Here is a 15,641-nt window from a genome sequence, read left to right as displayed (position 1 = left end):
AATTATAGGACATTTGAATGTAATTTATTAAACATTTTGTATCCCTGTCTCTTTCACACTATCGGAACAAGGGAGATTGTACTCAAAATGCCTATTAGACTACCTCTGATCACCTCATAGAAAGCATAAAACAAGGGACAGGAAAGATAATGGACGTGTCATTAAATGCACCAACATTTTGGATGGAATGGGATTTCAAGAATACAGGTCTCTTTAACGATTTGTTGATATTATTTGTTAAGCTACCACGATACTTACAGTTCTGTCACCGAAACTGCAGAGAGCTGAGGCTATTGCAGCAGTTGTCAAGATAACATTTCCAGTCCAAAGTTTAATCCAGCAGATTCTCATGATCCTAATTCTACTGCAAAATAAATGCTTTAAATTCCTTTCAGTTAACCAAGAGTTTTGATGTTTCTTTTATCATTACAATTTGAAAATCAATAGTAAACAGTACCAGAAGTGGAATTTGGATTGAATATACTACACAGAAACAACCAGTCCATGCTGGGGTGGTGCTTCTCATGACCCTTTTCTCACGTGTTTACTGTCTTTTAAAATCTCTAACTTTGACGATTCTTAACAACACAAGCCTAACATCTAACTCGATGTCTTTTGGAAATCCAAATAGACCATATCATCTTTATAAGTTTATTTATTTATTAGTCACAAGTAGGTTTACATTAACACTGCAATGAAGTTACTGTGAAAATCCCCTAGTCACCACACACCGGCACGTGTTTGGGTACACTGAGGGAGAATTTAGCATGGCCAATGCACCTAACCAGCACGTCTTTTAGACTGTGGGAAGAAACTGGAGCACCCGGAGGAAACGCCGTAGACACAGGGAGAACGTGCAAACTCCACACAGACAGAGACCCAAGCCGGGAATCGAACCCGGGTCCCTGGCGCTGAGAGGCAGCAGGGCTAACCACTGTGCCATTGATATTCATAAGGTTTCAACTCCTACCTATTACCAAAGTTTACTTTGTCTTAAAAATACAGACAAAAGAATGAATTTATACAAGATGCCTGGGAGAGCTGTTTAGGTAAAATGGATTTGATAAAATAAATCAACAGAAGTCATGATTAACAATATTAAATTGAGTTTTTAAAAACCTATGACTTTTCCATATGAAATAAAAAAATAATGTTATTGAATATTTAGAACCATATGCAAGAAGGAATTGAGAAAGGTTGTCAATAAAAGTATTTCACATGCTGGATAATGGTTTGTTAAGCTAGAAACCAACTTCCAATGTGTGAAAGACTAAAGGTTAAAGAGAACAACTGGATGCAAAGAAATATAGAGATAAATCATTGAAATATAAAGGAAAGGGTATTTTCAAGAAGCAATTAACACCCCTTTCTGTATCTTTGTTTTCAAAATGTATTGTGCTTTTGTTGACCTATTCCTGTAGAATGCATATTGTAATCTAGTGTGTCAGTATCTTCAGTGGGAATTCCAATGTTAACATGCCAGCCTGTTCTGGCACCAGGTGGAGCCCTTATTATAACTCCACTGTTATATAATGTATTTACAAAGCATCCTGTAATGATTGCCATTCCACTAGACGGCACTGTTATATTGTCCACAAATAAATCCACAAAAAGACGTAGCCATTAGGTTGAAGTTCAAATCTTTGATGCAATTAATTATTCAAAAAACCTAGAAAATTACTCATGTCTAAGGTAAGGATTTAAAAACATTTAAAGAGTTTCATAATTATGCGATTGAATATACCCATTGAATTTTTTGTGTGTACCCGAATTAAAACTTCACGGCTCCAAACTGTGTCAAAAGTTTGAGCTTCAACTTGGATATTTTAGCACGCAAGCTGGATTTTTCAATCATATCTGTATTCTGAACATAAGTTGCTTGCAGGATTTCATCACCTGCAGTGTGCGCCAAAAGGGCTTGATAGCTATGTACTTTTGAGGATTTATTTGTTTCTTCCAAAAGATTTGGAAATCAACTGGAGACTAAAGTCTCAAACTTCTGTATAGCAAAAAAATTAACCATTGTGGTTTCCTCTGAACCCCTCAAAGATAAATGATACAGAGACAGGACAGCAAAATCTGCCCTAATGGTGGGAATTTGCAACTTAAGTGTGACAAGTTTACATTGGGAGTTTTCTTTATAAATTCCTATGTCTTAAGGTATAATGGAAAAAGTTGACAAAGTAGAGGCATGAGAATTTTTTTAATGGAAGTGTATATAGTTTGGAAGTTGTTTAAATTATAAACTTCAAGTTTTTAGATGGGGACGAAGTAGAAATGGTCGAGAGCTTCACGTTTTTAGGTGTCCAGATCAACAACCTGTCCTGGTCCCCCCAGACCGACATCATAATTAAAAAAGCCCAACGCCTCTACTTTCTCAGAAGACTAAGGAAATTTGGCATGTTAGCTACAACTCTAACCAACTTTTACAGATGCACCATAGAAAGCATCCTTTCTGGTTGTATCACAGCTTGGTATGGCTCCTGCTCTGCCCAAGACCGCAAGGAACTACAAAGGGTCGGAAATGAAGCCCAGTCCATCACGCAAACCAGCCTCCCATCCATTGATTCTGTCTATACTTCCCGCTGCCTTGGAAAAGCAGCCAGCATAATTAAGGACCCCACGCACCCCGGACATTCTCTCTTCCACCTTCTTCCGTCGGGAAAAAGATACAAAGGTCTGAGGACATGTACCAACTGACTTAAGAACAACTTCTTCCCTGCTGACTTTTGAATGAACGTACCTCGCACTAAGTTGATCTTTCTCTACAACCTAGCTATGACTAACACTATATTCTACACTCTTTTCCTTCTCCATGAACGGTATGCTTTGGCTGTATAGCATGCAAGAAACAATACTTTTCACTGTATACGAATACATGTGATAATAAATCAAATCAAAAATTTCTTGAACATTTTGAAGTAATTTTTGCTTATGATGATTTGTGCAATGCTACAAACACATGAACAGAGGGAAAAAAGCTAAATTTTCTCATTTTGCACCACTGCCGCACACTACAAGTACATATCTGGAAATTGCACGGTTTCTTCTTTCATTAATTTATTTTAAGTAGTAGAAAAATATGCTTCAAGGCTGGAACATAACATCAGGGACTGTCTGATAATGGGGAAGGTAGGAAAAGATTCTTGATGCTGTTAAAAGAGCTGCCAACAGATTGGAGGAAGAGGAAGCTGATGTGTGAAAGCACTTGAGTGAGTTTGGGGGTGAGTGGGAAAGGTGGCATGGGCATTTGATTGCTTTTAAAAACCAATGGTAATTTGGGACCCATTCAATCCCCACAAGACAGTAGGTTAGCACATTGCACATGCCTTAATGAATCTTCCTAAGTTGTTTCAATTTGGGAATCATTTCTTTCAATTGGAGATAACTCGTGTCACTCCATCATTTAAGCAAAGATGAGTGGGGGAGACTGGAAGGGAGTTTTAAGCCAATTAGTATAAAAGTTCTAAAGTCAATAGGAGAATGTGACTGAAATTTTTCAGCCAATCAGAGAGGGCCAGCGTGGATCTGTGAATGATAGGTCATGCCTGGGAAACATGACTGAACATTTTGAAGAGATGACTGAAGTTGTGGACAAGGAAATGTCTATAGATATTGTTTATGTGGACTTCCAGAAAACCTTTGATAAATTCTGCAGAAGAGACTCTTAGCTAATGTTGAAACCAATGGAACTGAGTGTGAATTCATAGAATGATACAGTGCAGAAGCAGGCCATTTGGCCCATCAAGTCTGCACTGACGATTCAAAAGAGCACTGTACCAGAGTTCTGACGAGGGGCCATCCAGTCTGGAAACGTTAGCTCTATTCTCTCTCCACAGATGCTGCCAGACTTGCTGAGATTTTCCAGCATTTTGTTTTTGTTTGATTTCAGCATCCGCAGTAATTTGCATTTACCCAGCATACTATCCCAGTGATTCCATACCCATTACCCCTCTCCTGATGTTCTCCTAGTCGGACATCGCTCACATTCCCTAAATTCCAGCATCTCAATATCTCACTTTGCACCTCCCAAATGCCAGGATTTCAACATCCAACAACTGTTCTTCCTCTTCTCCTATACTTTGAGAATTCCCTCAAAAATCACACAGCCAGTGCTCCCAGGAACAAATCGCAGAAGGTTTTCCTTTGTCTTGCCTACTCCCCTGTTCTGTAAGACTTCAGAATTGCCTTTGCCAGTGCTGCCAGATCCAGTAATGCCATTCCCAGTGGTTACCTGATGAAGTTCTGCCTAAACCCAGCAATGCACCCATATTGCAGCCAAAACCCAGCCCTGCCATCTAAAAGCACAAATGAGATAAGTAACTTTAAATTCATGTGTCATAGCTCAGTATCACTAGATAAGTTCATATCCCATGATCTAGTTTGATTACCTGTATGCACGACCAGAAAATCAACCGATTTTTGTTGAGGATTTTTCCTTTAACTAGTAGTATAATTTCAGTCTGATTTTAAATTCTCCTGACTTTGTTTTGTATGTCATTGTTAACCTGTGTTTTTAAGAAAAGGCTCTGTCATGTCTTTTGCATTTCCTTATTTTCTTACTTACTCTCTCTTTCAACGTTCTCTCTTTTTGTGAAGGTGTTGATTCCTTGCTGAGGTTTAATTCCACAGGCTCTGGCCACCTGATATCATTGCCACGTGTAACCCTTGATTGTGAGCAGGCTATTCAACTGTGAGGGCAGAAAGTAGAGAATGTTGCAACTGAGCCTGATCCGGTCCTTACCCAACCTTCAGTCATATGTACTTTCAGCAGGGGTGGCTGAATAGGAATAGGAAGAGAGAGCCTTAGCTGATTTGCCTCAACCGTACCCTTGGGTGAGATCGGCTAATTGAGTACAGATTTGGAATTGAACCTGGCCCTTTCTGATTTGCATAGCTCAGTTACTTGTCGAACCGTTCGGGAGGTTTTTAAACATTTTCAAAACTGGACTTATGAAAGTAAGAAATCTAATTCTCATAATAAAATATGTGCATCTTAAATAGAAAAATGTGGCTTCATACCTCCAAAAATGATCATCCAGTGCCTTTCTGTCTTAATTAGCAAGCAGGATTTTCTTGTTTATACATTTTAAATTGTTTCGTGATGACTTGCTCTGAAAATAAGATTGTATGTGAGTTGAATTGCTGGTTAAACATTGTACTGCAGTAATGCATTTCAGTTAATTATTTACCATGGTGGTTTACTTGATTTGTTGGTATGTTACATTTGAAGTATCACAACACAGCATTTTGTTCTTTTAGAATTATGAGCTACTTATTGTAAGTATTGACATAAAGTCTATTTGTTGCGACCAGGATGTTTAAATATTGCTCTGTTCCTTCATGTAAAATTTAATTTTGATTTTGATGGTAACTATTTAGGAATGTAGTGGTTTTTAAGTTTTAAAATAAAATTTTACTCATACTCCTGACTCTCATCCATGGGATAACGACTACCTGAATACTTTCCACTGACTCATTCCCTAAAGAACATTAGTGAACCAAATTGGTTTTTACGACAATTGATAGTTTCATGGTCACCATTATTAAGTCCAGATTCCAAGCCCAGATTTTATAAATTGAGTTAAATTCCAGCAGCTGCTGCAGTAGGATTTGAACTGGTGTCCTCAGAGCATTAATCTGGGACTCTGGATTACCAGTCCATTCACATTACCACGACACCACCATCGCCTTCTAGGGTCAAAAACTGTTGCCTTTGTGTCACCCCTCTTCACCATTTTTTCCTTGCTGCAATACTGCACTCACTTCCAGCAAATTACTTCCAGGCATGGAGAGAACCTACAGAACAGACCAACTATGTGCGGATCCACAAGAGATGGGTGAGATCCGAAATGAATATTTCTCATCAGTATTTACTGTTGAGAAAAGCATGGATGTTAGGGAACTTGGGGAAATAAATAGTGATGTCTTGAGGAGTGTACATATTACAGAGAAAGAGGTGCTGGAAGTCGTAAAGCGCATCAAGGTAGATAAATCCCCAGGACCTGATGAAGTGTATCCCAGGACATTGTGGGAGGCTAGGGAGGAAATTGCGTGCCTCTGGCAGAGATATTTGAATCATCAATCGTCATGGGTAAGGTGCCTGAAGATTGGAGGGTGGCAAATGTTGTGCCTTTGTTTAAAAAGGGCTGCAGGGAAAAACCTGGCAACTACAGGCCAGTGAGCCTCACATCTGTGGTGGGTAAATTGTTGGAAGGTATTTTGAGAGACAGGATCTACAGGCATTTAGATGCAAGGACTGATTAGCGACAGTCAGCATGGCTTTGTGAGTGGAAAATCATCTCTCACAAATTTGATTGAGTTTTTTGAAGGGGTAACCAAGAAGGTAGATGAGGGCAGTGCAGTTGATGTTGTCTACATGGACTTTAGCAAGGCCTTTGACAAGGTACCGCATGGTAGGTTGTTACATAAGGTTAAATCTTCCAGGATCCAGGATGAGGTATCTAAATGGGTACAAAATTGGCTTCTTGACAGAAGCCAGACATGGTTGTAGAGGGTTGTTTTTCAAACTGGAGGCCTGTGACCAGCGGTGTGCCTCAAGGATCAGTGTTGGGTCCACTGTTATTTGTCATTTATATTAATGATTTGGATGAGAATATAGGAGGCATGGTTAGTAAATTTGCAGATGACACCAAGATTGGTGGCGTAGTGGACAGTGAAGAAGGTTATCTCCGATTGCAACGGGATCTTGATCAATTGGGCCAGTGGGCTGACGAATGGCAAATGGAGTTTAATTTAGATAAATGCGAGGTGATGCATTTTGGTAGATTGAACCAGGGCAGGACTTAGTCAGTCAATGGTACGGCATTGGGTAGAGTTACAGAACAAAGAGATCATGGGGTACATGTTCATAGCTCCTTGAAAGTGGAGTCACAGGTGGACAGAGTGGTGAAGAAGGCATTCAGCATGCTTGGTTTCATTGGTCAGAACATTGAATACAGGAGTTGGGACGTCTTGTTGAAGTTGTACAAGACATTGGTAAGGCCACACTTGGAGTACTGTGTACAGTTCTGGTCACCCTATTATAGAAAGGATATTATTAAACTAGAAAGAGTGCAGAAAAGATTTCCTAGGATGCTACCGGGACTTGATGGATTGAGTTACAAGGAGAGGCTGGATAGACTGGGACTTTTTTCTCTGGAGCGTAGAAGGCTGAGGGGTGATCTTATAGAGGTCTAAAAAATAATGAGGGGCATAGATCAGCTAGGTAGTCAATATTTTTTCCCAAAGGTAGTGGAGTCTAAAACTAGAGGGCATAGGTTTAAGGTGAGAGGGGAGAGATACGAAAGGGTCTAGAGAGGCAAGTTTGTCACACAGAGGGTGGTGAGTGTCTGGAACAAGCTGCCAGAGGTAGTAGTAGAGGTGGGTACAATTTTGTGTTTTAAAAAGCATTTGGACTGTTACATGGGTAAGATGGGTATAGAGGGATATGGGCCAAATGCGGACAATTGGGATTAGTTTAGGGGTTTTTAAAAAAGGGCAGCATGGACAAGTTGGGCCAAAGGGCCTGTTTCCATGCTGTAAACCTCTATAACTTTATGACAGACAGGAAACTGTTCACTGACGCCACCTTCATACCAAAACCACTCCAACCCTGATCATTGAGCTTCAGTATGCAGATGTGTGTGCCATCGCGTAGATAAAGAGCTTCAGGCCATTGACTCCTCTGAAGCCTATAAGAAAATGGCCTTTCATTAAACACCTGAAAAACTGAGATCATCTTCTAACCAGCTCTCAGTGCACAATGCCCCTTTGCCCCACCCCACCATTGATTAAGATCAACGGCGAAATCCTGGAAAATGTGAACCATCTTCCATATCTTGGGAGCCTCCTTAGTGAAGGCAGACAGTCAACAAGATTCATCATCACCTCTGACGTGCCAGCTCAGCCTTCGACTGATTGAGAAAAAAAAAAGTTTATTTATTAGCCACAAGTAAGGCTTGTGACTAATGAAGTTACTGTGAGATTCCCTTAGTCGCCACATTCCAGCGCCTGTTCGGGTTGATGCATTTAACCAGCACGTCTCTCAGACTGTGGGAGGAAACCGGAGCACCCGGAGGAAACCCACGTAGACACGGGGAGAATGTGCAAACTCCACACAGACAGTGACCCAAGCCGGGAATCGAACCCAGGTCCCTGGCATGTGAGGCAGCAGTGCTAACCACTGTATCCTCGTGCCACCCACTCGCCATTGTGCCGCCCACAGTCCTCAAAAAAGTATTTGAGGACTGAGACTAAGGTTATTGTGACCAGGCAGCAGTAATCCCCATGCTTCCATATGCTTTGGAGACTTGGACAACCTACATTAGGCATCTCAAAGCACTAGAGAAGTATTTTTGCAAAATCCTCCAAATCTGATAGCAAGAAAGGTGCTCCAACAGCAACGTTTTCTCCCAAGTGAACATACCCAGCATTGAGGCACTAATCACTGAAAACCAACTCCGCTGGGTAGGACATGTTGTTTGTATGCCTGACACCAGACTCCCCAAGCAACTGTTCCAGTTGAAACTTGGTCACAGCAGACAACTGTCTAGAGGGCAATGGAAACACTTTAGGGATGTCCTCAAAGCATCCCTGAAAAGATCAAACATTCCCGTCAACTCATGGAGACCCTGGCTTACGACCGACCAAAATGGAGATGGTTCATTCAGGAAGGCACTGAACACATTGAGAGACTGCATCAGAAACATGTGGAGGCAAAGTCGAGGCACTGGAGAGAACACCTCATCTGCCTGGCTCTTCAAGCACTTCTTGCCCTGCAAAAGACAGAGGCTGCAGATCACACGTTGGACTTCAGAACCCATTGAACTTGTGGGGAAAAAGCCATCCTTAATTCTGAAGGACTGCCGAAAAAGATGATGATGAATGAAGTTATTAACAGATCCTGTTCTTAATCCCGTAGGAACACAACCCAACCTTCTCAGAAGACTAAGGAAATTTGGCATGACAGCTATGACTCTCACCAACTTCTCCAGATGCACCATAGAAAGCATTCTTTCTGGTTGTATCACAGCTTGGTATGGCTCCTGCTCTGCCCAAGACCGCAAGGAACTACAAAAGGTGGCGAATGTAGCCCAATCCATCACGCAAACCAGCCTCCCATCCATTGACTCTGTCTACACTTCCCGCTGCCTTGGCAAATCAGCCAGCATAATTAAGGACCCCATGCACCCGGTACATTCTCTCTTCCACCTTCTTCCTTCGGGAAAAAGATACAAAAGTCTGAGGTCGCGGATCAACCGACTCAAGAACAGCTTCTTCCCTGCTGCTGTCAGACTTAAATGGACTTACCTCGAATTAAGTTGATCTTTCTCTACACCCTAGCTATGACTGTAACACTACATTCTGCACTCTCTCGTTTCCTTCTCTATGAACGGTATGTTTTGTCTGTATAGCGCACAAGAAACAATACTTTTCAATGTATCCGAATACATATGACAATAATAAAATCAAATCAAGAAGGAAATTTTGCTGGGAATCAGTACGAGCCGCAAATCAGTTGTTTGAAAGACAGGCATAGATAGACTACAAAGAGATCCCTCTCACGTTGCCACAAATTCTCGGGTTAACTAAAATACTATTGACTGCATACTTGTAAAAATCCACAAACATGAGTATCTTGTTTTCACAATCTAAAAGACATGGAAATCTATTTTAAAACTCTCTCAAAATCTACAAAGTGGTGTAATTTCTGTTGTCTTTTTATTTCTCCAAATTGGTAGCTATTTGAATAATAGTTTCTCTTTGCAGGTCAGAAGCCCCTTTTAGGGTTGTTGTTTTAAAATATATGAAAGTTTAAGGTTTTGTGAACTTACCTTGCTTACAGGAAAGAAGACCTTATTCGAGTTATCGATGAAGAAATTGAGCGAGAAAAACAAGCGGCAGATACCATCATCAAAAATATGGCAGAAGACAAACAAGCCAAATATATGAAAATGAAAGCAATAAATGAACGTTTGTTACAGGTGGGTGCTTTTTCTGAAGTTCAAAATATGGGAATCTGAGAAAACTTGAAAAGTTTTTTGGCCAAGTTTAAGGCGGCATGGTGGCACAGTGGTTAGCACGTCTGCTTCACAGTTCCAAGGACCTGGGTTCAATTCCCGGCTTGGGTCACTGTCTGTGTGGAGTTTGCACATTCTCCCCGTGTCTGCATGGGTTTCCACCGGGTGCTCCTGTTTCTTCCCATAGTCCAAAGATGTGTGGGTTTAGAGAGATTAGCGGGGTAAATGTGTGGGGTTGTGGGAATAGAGCCTGGGGTGGGATTGTTGTCAGTGCAGACTCGATGGGCCATATGGCCTCCTCCTGCACTGTAGGGTTTCTATAATTTCTATGAACATGGAGATCACATCTCATTAGTGAATTAACTGGGAGACACTCCTGCACAATTCTGAATTGAATGCAAAATATCACCAAGTCTCCTGTGCTATACTCTCACTACAATTAGAACATAGAACAGTACAGTACAGTACAGGCCCTTCGGCCCTCGATGTTGTGCCGAGCTTTGTCCGAAACCAAGATCAAGCTATCCCACTCCCTATCATTCTGGTGTGCTCCATGTGCCTATCCAATAACTGCTTGAAAGTTCCTAAAGTGTCCGACTCCACTATCAAAGCAGGCAGTCTATTCCACACCCCAACCACACTCTGAGTAAAGAATCTTCCTCGGACATCCTTCCTGTATCTCCCACCATGAACCTTATAGTTATGCCCCCTAGTAATAGCTACATCCACCCGAGGAAATAGTCTCTGAATTGTAAGATCACCTTGCACCTGCACTAAGGAAGGAAAGAGAGCGAGAGTATCGTTATAATAAAATGCAATGTTAAGCTTTCACTTATTACACTGTTGAAGGGAATCTAACGTTACAGATTCAAATTCAGTAAATGTTCATACCCTTGTCTGTTTAAATGTTGACCTCTATTTCTGACAAAATACTTGCACTCTCTGTCTATAAATATACTGTGGGGATAAATCTTGATACATTTACATAGAAAAAAATATAACACCTCTTGCACTTGGGCGAGTTTTGCACAAGTCTTCCATTCATGCCTTTCCTTCCTACGTGATGCCAATCCTCTGGCTGACCACTACTTACAAATTCTCTCTGATTTGTATTTTAAGTGCAGTGTCAGATACAATGTATGAATTGTGCAACAGCATGAGAATCCAGAAAAACCCACCTTTTGAATTTTATCATTTTTAAAATTAATTTTAAAAATGTTATTCTGCCATCTCCTTTTCTCTCACCCTTCACTACAGTACAGATGGATGTAAAGGTAAAATCCTGTGTTCTGAATCCTGAAGTTCACCTTTGCGATGTTACAGAATAGTAATTCACTCCCTGTCCTTCCTCCAAACCATCCCTACCCACGCCTCGAGTCCCTTTCGTTCTGTTCTCCAGAAACTACTGTTATGTATGTTTTAAGTTTAAAGTTTATTTATTAGTGTCACAATTAGGCTTACATTAACACTGCAATGAAGTTACTGTGAAAATCCCCTAGTCATCACACTCCGGCACCTGTTCGGGTACACTGAGGGAGAATTTAGCATGGCCAATGCACCTAACCAACACGTCCTTTGGACTGTGAGAGGAAACCGGAGCACTCGGAGGAAACCCACGCAGACACGGGGAGAACATGCAGACTCCACACAGACAGTGACCCAAGCCAGGAATCGAACCCGGGTCCCTGGCGCTGTGAGGCAACAGTGCGAACCACTGTGCCACCGTGCCTCCCGTGTCCATGTATTTAGACATTTCTGGAATTAGATCATCTTTGCTACAACATATGTTCAAGAATTCTAGAACCTTGTAAAAACTGTGCAGTGCAATTCAGAGCAAGAAAGTTAAAGGAAGCTGTGCACTCAAAGAATTTCTTGAACCATTTTCAAGTGAGGTACTCCAAGCAGGAGCAAACCACGTTGTTGTTCATCAGTTAGCTCACAGAGAATTTTACTTTTAACACTATTTTCTTGGATATCAAACTAACCGTAGTCAAGACTCACTGGAGGGTATGAAGTGCAAATGTAACTGAAAAGATTTTTAATTGTTCACATTCACTTGAATCCACATACTCGTAATATTATTGTCTGCGTTAGCCAGAAGAACATAAAACTGTTTCTTGGCCCCTGATTACTGCACTGAAAAGGGATGTCTGGCTAGCCTGCACAGGATGAAGTTTCAATAATGTTTTCCTGTTTCGTTTGTAATAAACCTTTCCTGTTTAGCTAGTTACCAAATTGTTACAAACTTTGTGCTTTAACATATAACACAGAAAACAGCATCTGAAAATGGAAATTTCAGCCAGAACAAACAATAGGTTTGTTATATTGTACACTGGAGTTGAAGGAAAATTGCAATAATTCAATATGCTTTGGGTAAATGCTTGATGCGTGTGTTCAGAAATGCACATCATATCTTAGACCTTTTATGCACTTACAGTGGAAAGGTGTAATGATATTGCAAACACCATTTTAAATAGGATAACTACTTTAAACCATGGAGGCCCGTTATTATTAAACTACCTACTCTCTGTCACTCTTGAGCAAAGAAAAATACAATTGAGAGCTCCACTCACTGACAGTCCAATGTTGGCTCCATTTTATTGTTAGAGAGCAGGCAGGACATTTACCTATTGTAACAGGATGATTGATGGCCGGTGAGTTGGATACAGATTGCTGAGGTCAATGAACTTCGGGTAAGATTATGATTGCTTTAAAGATAAATGCACCATGAATAGGAGAACCTGGGGGGGACTTGTCTCAACCAAGTTAGCATAAAAGAAGAGGTTCAGGAGAAGTAGAGGACTGAAAGGAATTGGATAGATTAAAGAGGTTCTGTGTGGTCTGAAAGGAATGGAACGCACATTTTGAAAAAATATATTTGGAACTTGAATTGTTCAAAGAAGATTGTAAAGGAAAGAACTGTGGTAAACCACTGTTATCTGTTGTGGTTAACCACTGTTAATATCTATTATTACCTGTATATGTGGCACATCCCTGTCGGCTCCGCCCAAGACTCCTCCCCGTGGTCTGGGTATAAAGGCGGTGGCTCCTCCCCCTAGCCTTTAGTACAGACCAGATCTCCGACAGGGATGGCTCCAAGTTCTTGTTAATAAAAGCCTATTTGTCTTGCTCACAACTAGTCTTGACTTGATTGATAGTGCATCAATTTTATTAACAAGATTTTTAAAATGGAGCAGATGTTAAAACCCGACAGACTGAATCTGGATCCTCAAACTAGGAGCATCAAACACGTTTGATCACTGGCTGAAATGCTTCGAAGACTACATCGACGCCTCCACTGCTGTCCGTACGGATACCGACAAACTACAGGTGCTCCATGGCTGGGTAAGCGACGTAGTATAATCTACGATTCGGGATGCGGAAAATTACAAGGACGCTATCGAACTTTTAAAGGGCCAGTATAACAAACGGCCTAATGAAGTCTACGCAAGACATCTCCTAGCTACGCGCAGACGGCAGCCAGGAGAATCGGTTGACCAATTCCTGCGCGCGTTGCGACTGCTTGCCCGGAACTGCAACTGCAAGACTGTGACTGCCACCCAATATACAGAGGACTTAATCAGGGATGCCTTTGTCACGGGCATCGGAACTACCTATATCCCACAACGGCTACTGGAACAGGGTGCGCTGGACTTAAAGAAAACGGTGGAATTGGCCGAATCCTTAGAGGTGACCTCCCAATATCTCGAGGCCCACTCACCTGACCACGTGGGTGCATCGTGGACACCGCAGCCGTCGCTACCGGGAGGGCCACAGACCTATGCTGCACCACGTCTCACCAGTGATCTGACTGCTGCAGCAGCCTCTGGAGGCCCGAAGTGCTACTTCTGCGGCCTGAGTAAGCACCCCCACCAACGCTACCCGGGCGAGGGAGTCATTCTGCTCCGCGTGTGGGAAGGAGGGGCACTATGCCAAAGTCTGCCGTAAGTCCACCTCCAAATCCACGAGCGCCGCGTGTGACCCACGGGGGCCGCCATCTTGGATGACCCCGGCCGCGTGCGACCCACGGGGGGCGCCATCTTGGACGACCTCGGCCAGGTGTGACTTGCGGGGGCCGCCATCTTGGACGACTCTGGCCGCGTGCGACCCGCGGGGGCCGCCATCTTGGATGACGTCATCGGCCGCCGCCGACCCACGGGGGCCGCCATCTTGGACGACTTCAGCCGCGAGCGACCAGCAGGGGCCACCATCTCCTACCTCATCAGCCCCCTATGGCTACCTGCAGGACTCAATGGTGGCATCGGTTACCCTGGACCAGTCCAAGCCTCATCGACTCACCAAGTCCATGATGGACATCAAGGTAAACGGGCACAGGGAGCATTGTTTGTTCGACAGCGGGAGTACGGAGAGCTTCATTCACCTTGATACGGTGCATCGATACACCCTTTCCATGCGGCCCGTCAAGCAAACCATCTCCATGGCATCGCAGTCCCGCTCTGTAAATGTCCTCGGCTGCTGCATGGTGACCCTGAAGGTGCGGGGCACGGTATACGATAACTTCAGGCTCCTCGTGCTGCCACATCTCTGCGCTGCTGTACTCCTGAGGCTAGATTTCATGACCCATCTGAAGAATGTCACTATACAGTAAAATGGGCCTTTTCCCCCGCTCTCCATCTGCAATCAGCGGCATCTAAATTGCCCACCGCGCACCACCTGCAGTCTCTCGATCCTTAAAATCGCCCCTCCCTCCTTGTTTGCGAATCTCACTCCTGACTGCAAGCCCATTGCTACCAAGAGCAGGCAGTATCGTGCTGGAGACAGGGCCTTTATCAGGTCCGAAGTCCAGCGGCTCCTCAAGGAAGGGATCATCGAGGCCAGTACCAGCCCCTGGAGAGCACGTGGTAGTCGTTAAGACTGGGGAGAAACACAGAATGGTCATTGACTACAGTCAGACCATTAATCGATATACGCAGGTGGACACGTACCCGCTTTCCCACATATCTGACATGGTCAATCAGATTGCACAATATCGGGTGTTCTCCACCATTGACTTGAAGTCGGCATACCACAAGCTCCCTATCCGCCCAGAGGACTGCCAATATACGGCGTTCGAGGCGGATGGTCGCCTTTACTACTTCCTTAGGGTCCCTTTTGGTGTCACCAACAGGGTCTCGGTCTTCCAGCGTGAAATGGATGGAATGGTAGACCAAAACGGGCTGCGGGCCACCTTCCCGTACCTGGATAACGTCACCATCTGCGGCCATGACCAGCAGGACCACGATGCCAACCTCCACAGATTCCTGCACACGGCTAGCCTCCGTAACCTGACCTACAATAAGGAGAAGTGCGTGTTCAGTACACACCGCCTCGCCATCCTCGAGTACGTAGTGGATAATGGGATCATCAGCCCCGATCCAGACCGTATGCGTCCCCTCCTGGAACTTCCCCTCCCCATTAGCCTCAAAGAACTGAGAAGATGCCTGGGTTTCTTCTCGTACTATGCACAGTGGGTCCCCAACTATGCGGATAAAGCCCGTCCGCTCATAAAACCCACCTCTTTTCCTCTGACGGCAGAGGCCCGTCTGGCCTTCGACCGCATCAAAGCTGACATCGCGAAGGCCACGATGCACGCTACAGACAAATCCATCCCGTTCCAGG

General features: G+C 43.3%; 2 protein-coding genes across 6 annotated transcripts in view; one reads left to right on the top strand and one right to left on the bottom strand.

The window, feature by feature from the left end:
* The window catches only part of LOC144494710 (leucine-rich repeat-containing protein 19-like), a 119,872-nt gene that overhangs the window by 13,022 nt on the left and 91,209 nt on the right, over positions 1–15,641 (bottom strand). Inside the window, exons 1-4 of one of the 5 annotated variants that reach the window (XM_078213919.1) lie at positions 8,425–8,442; positions 5,023–5,112; positions 4,568–4,691; positions 259–364 (exon numbers count right to left, since the gene is read on the bottom strand). In XM_078213919.1, the coding sequence (XP_078070045.1) occupies positions 259–351 (93 nt within the window). In that variant the 5' untranslated portion in view covers positions 352–364; positions 4,568–4,691; positions 5,023–5,112; positions 8,425–8,442. Of the gene's footprint in view, positions 1–258; positions 365–4,567; positions 4,692–5,022; positions 5,149–8,424; positions 8,443–15,641 lie in introns of those variants that run through there. The other 4 variants (XM_078213917.1, XM_078213918.1, XM_078213920.1 and 1 more) reach the window with 4 other exon arrangements.
* Positions 1–15,641, top strand: part of ift74 (intraflagellar transport 74) — a 91,892-nt gene that overhangs the window by 19,646 nt on the left and 56,605 nt on the right. Inside the window, exon 8 of the mRNA XM_078213916.1 lies at positions 9,848–9,986. Coding sequence (XP_078070042.1) covers positions 9,848–9,986 — 139 coding nt within the window. The remainder of the gene's footprint in view (positions 1–9,847; positions 9,987–15,641) is intronic.

This window comes from Mustelus asterias, chromosome 6, assembly GCF_964213995.1.
Source record: "Mustelus asterias chromosome 6, sMusAst1.hap1.1, whole genome shotgun sequence".
NCBI classification, from domain to species: Eukaryota; Metazoa; Chordata; class Chondrichthyes; order Carcharhiniformes; family Triakidae; genus Mustelus; species Mustelus asterias.
The sequence above is the reverse complement of the archived record's forward strand: the minus strand, read 5'-3'. Positions and strand labels throughout refer to the sequence as shown.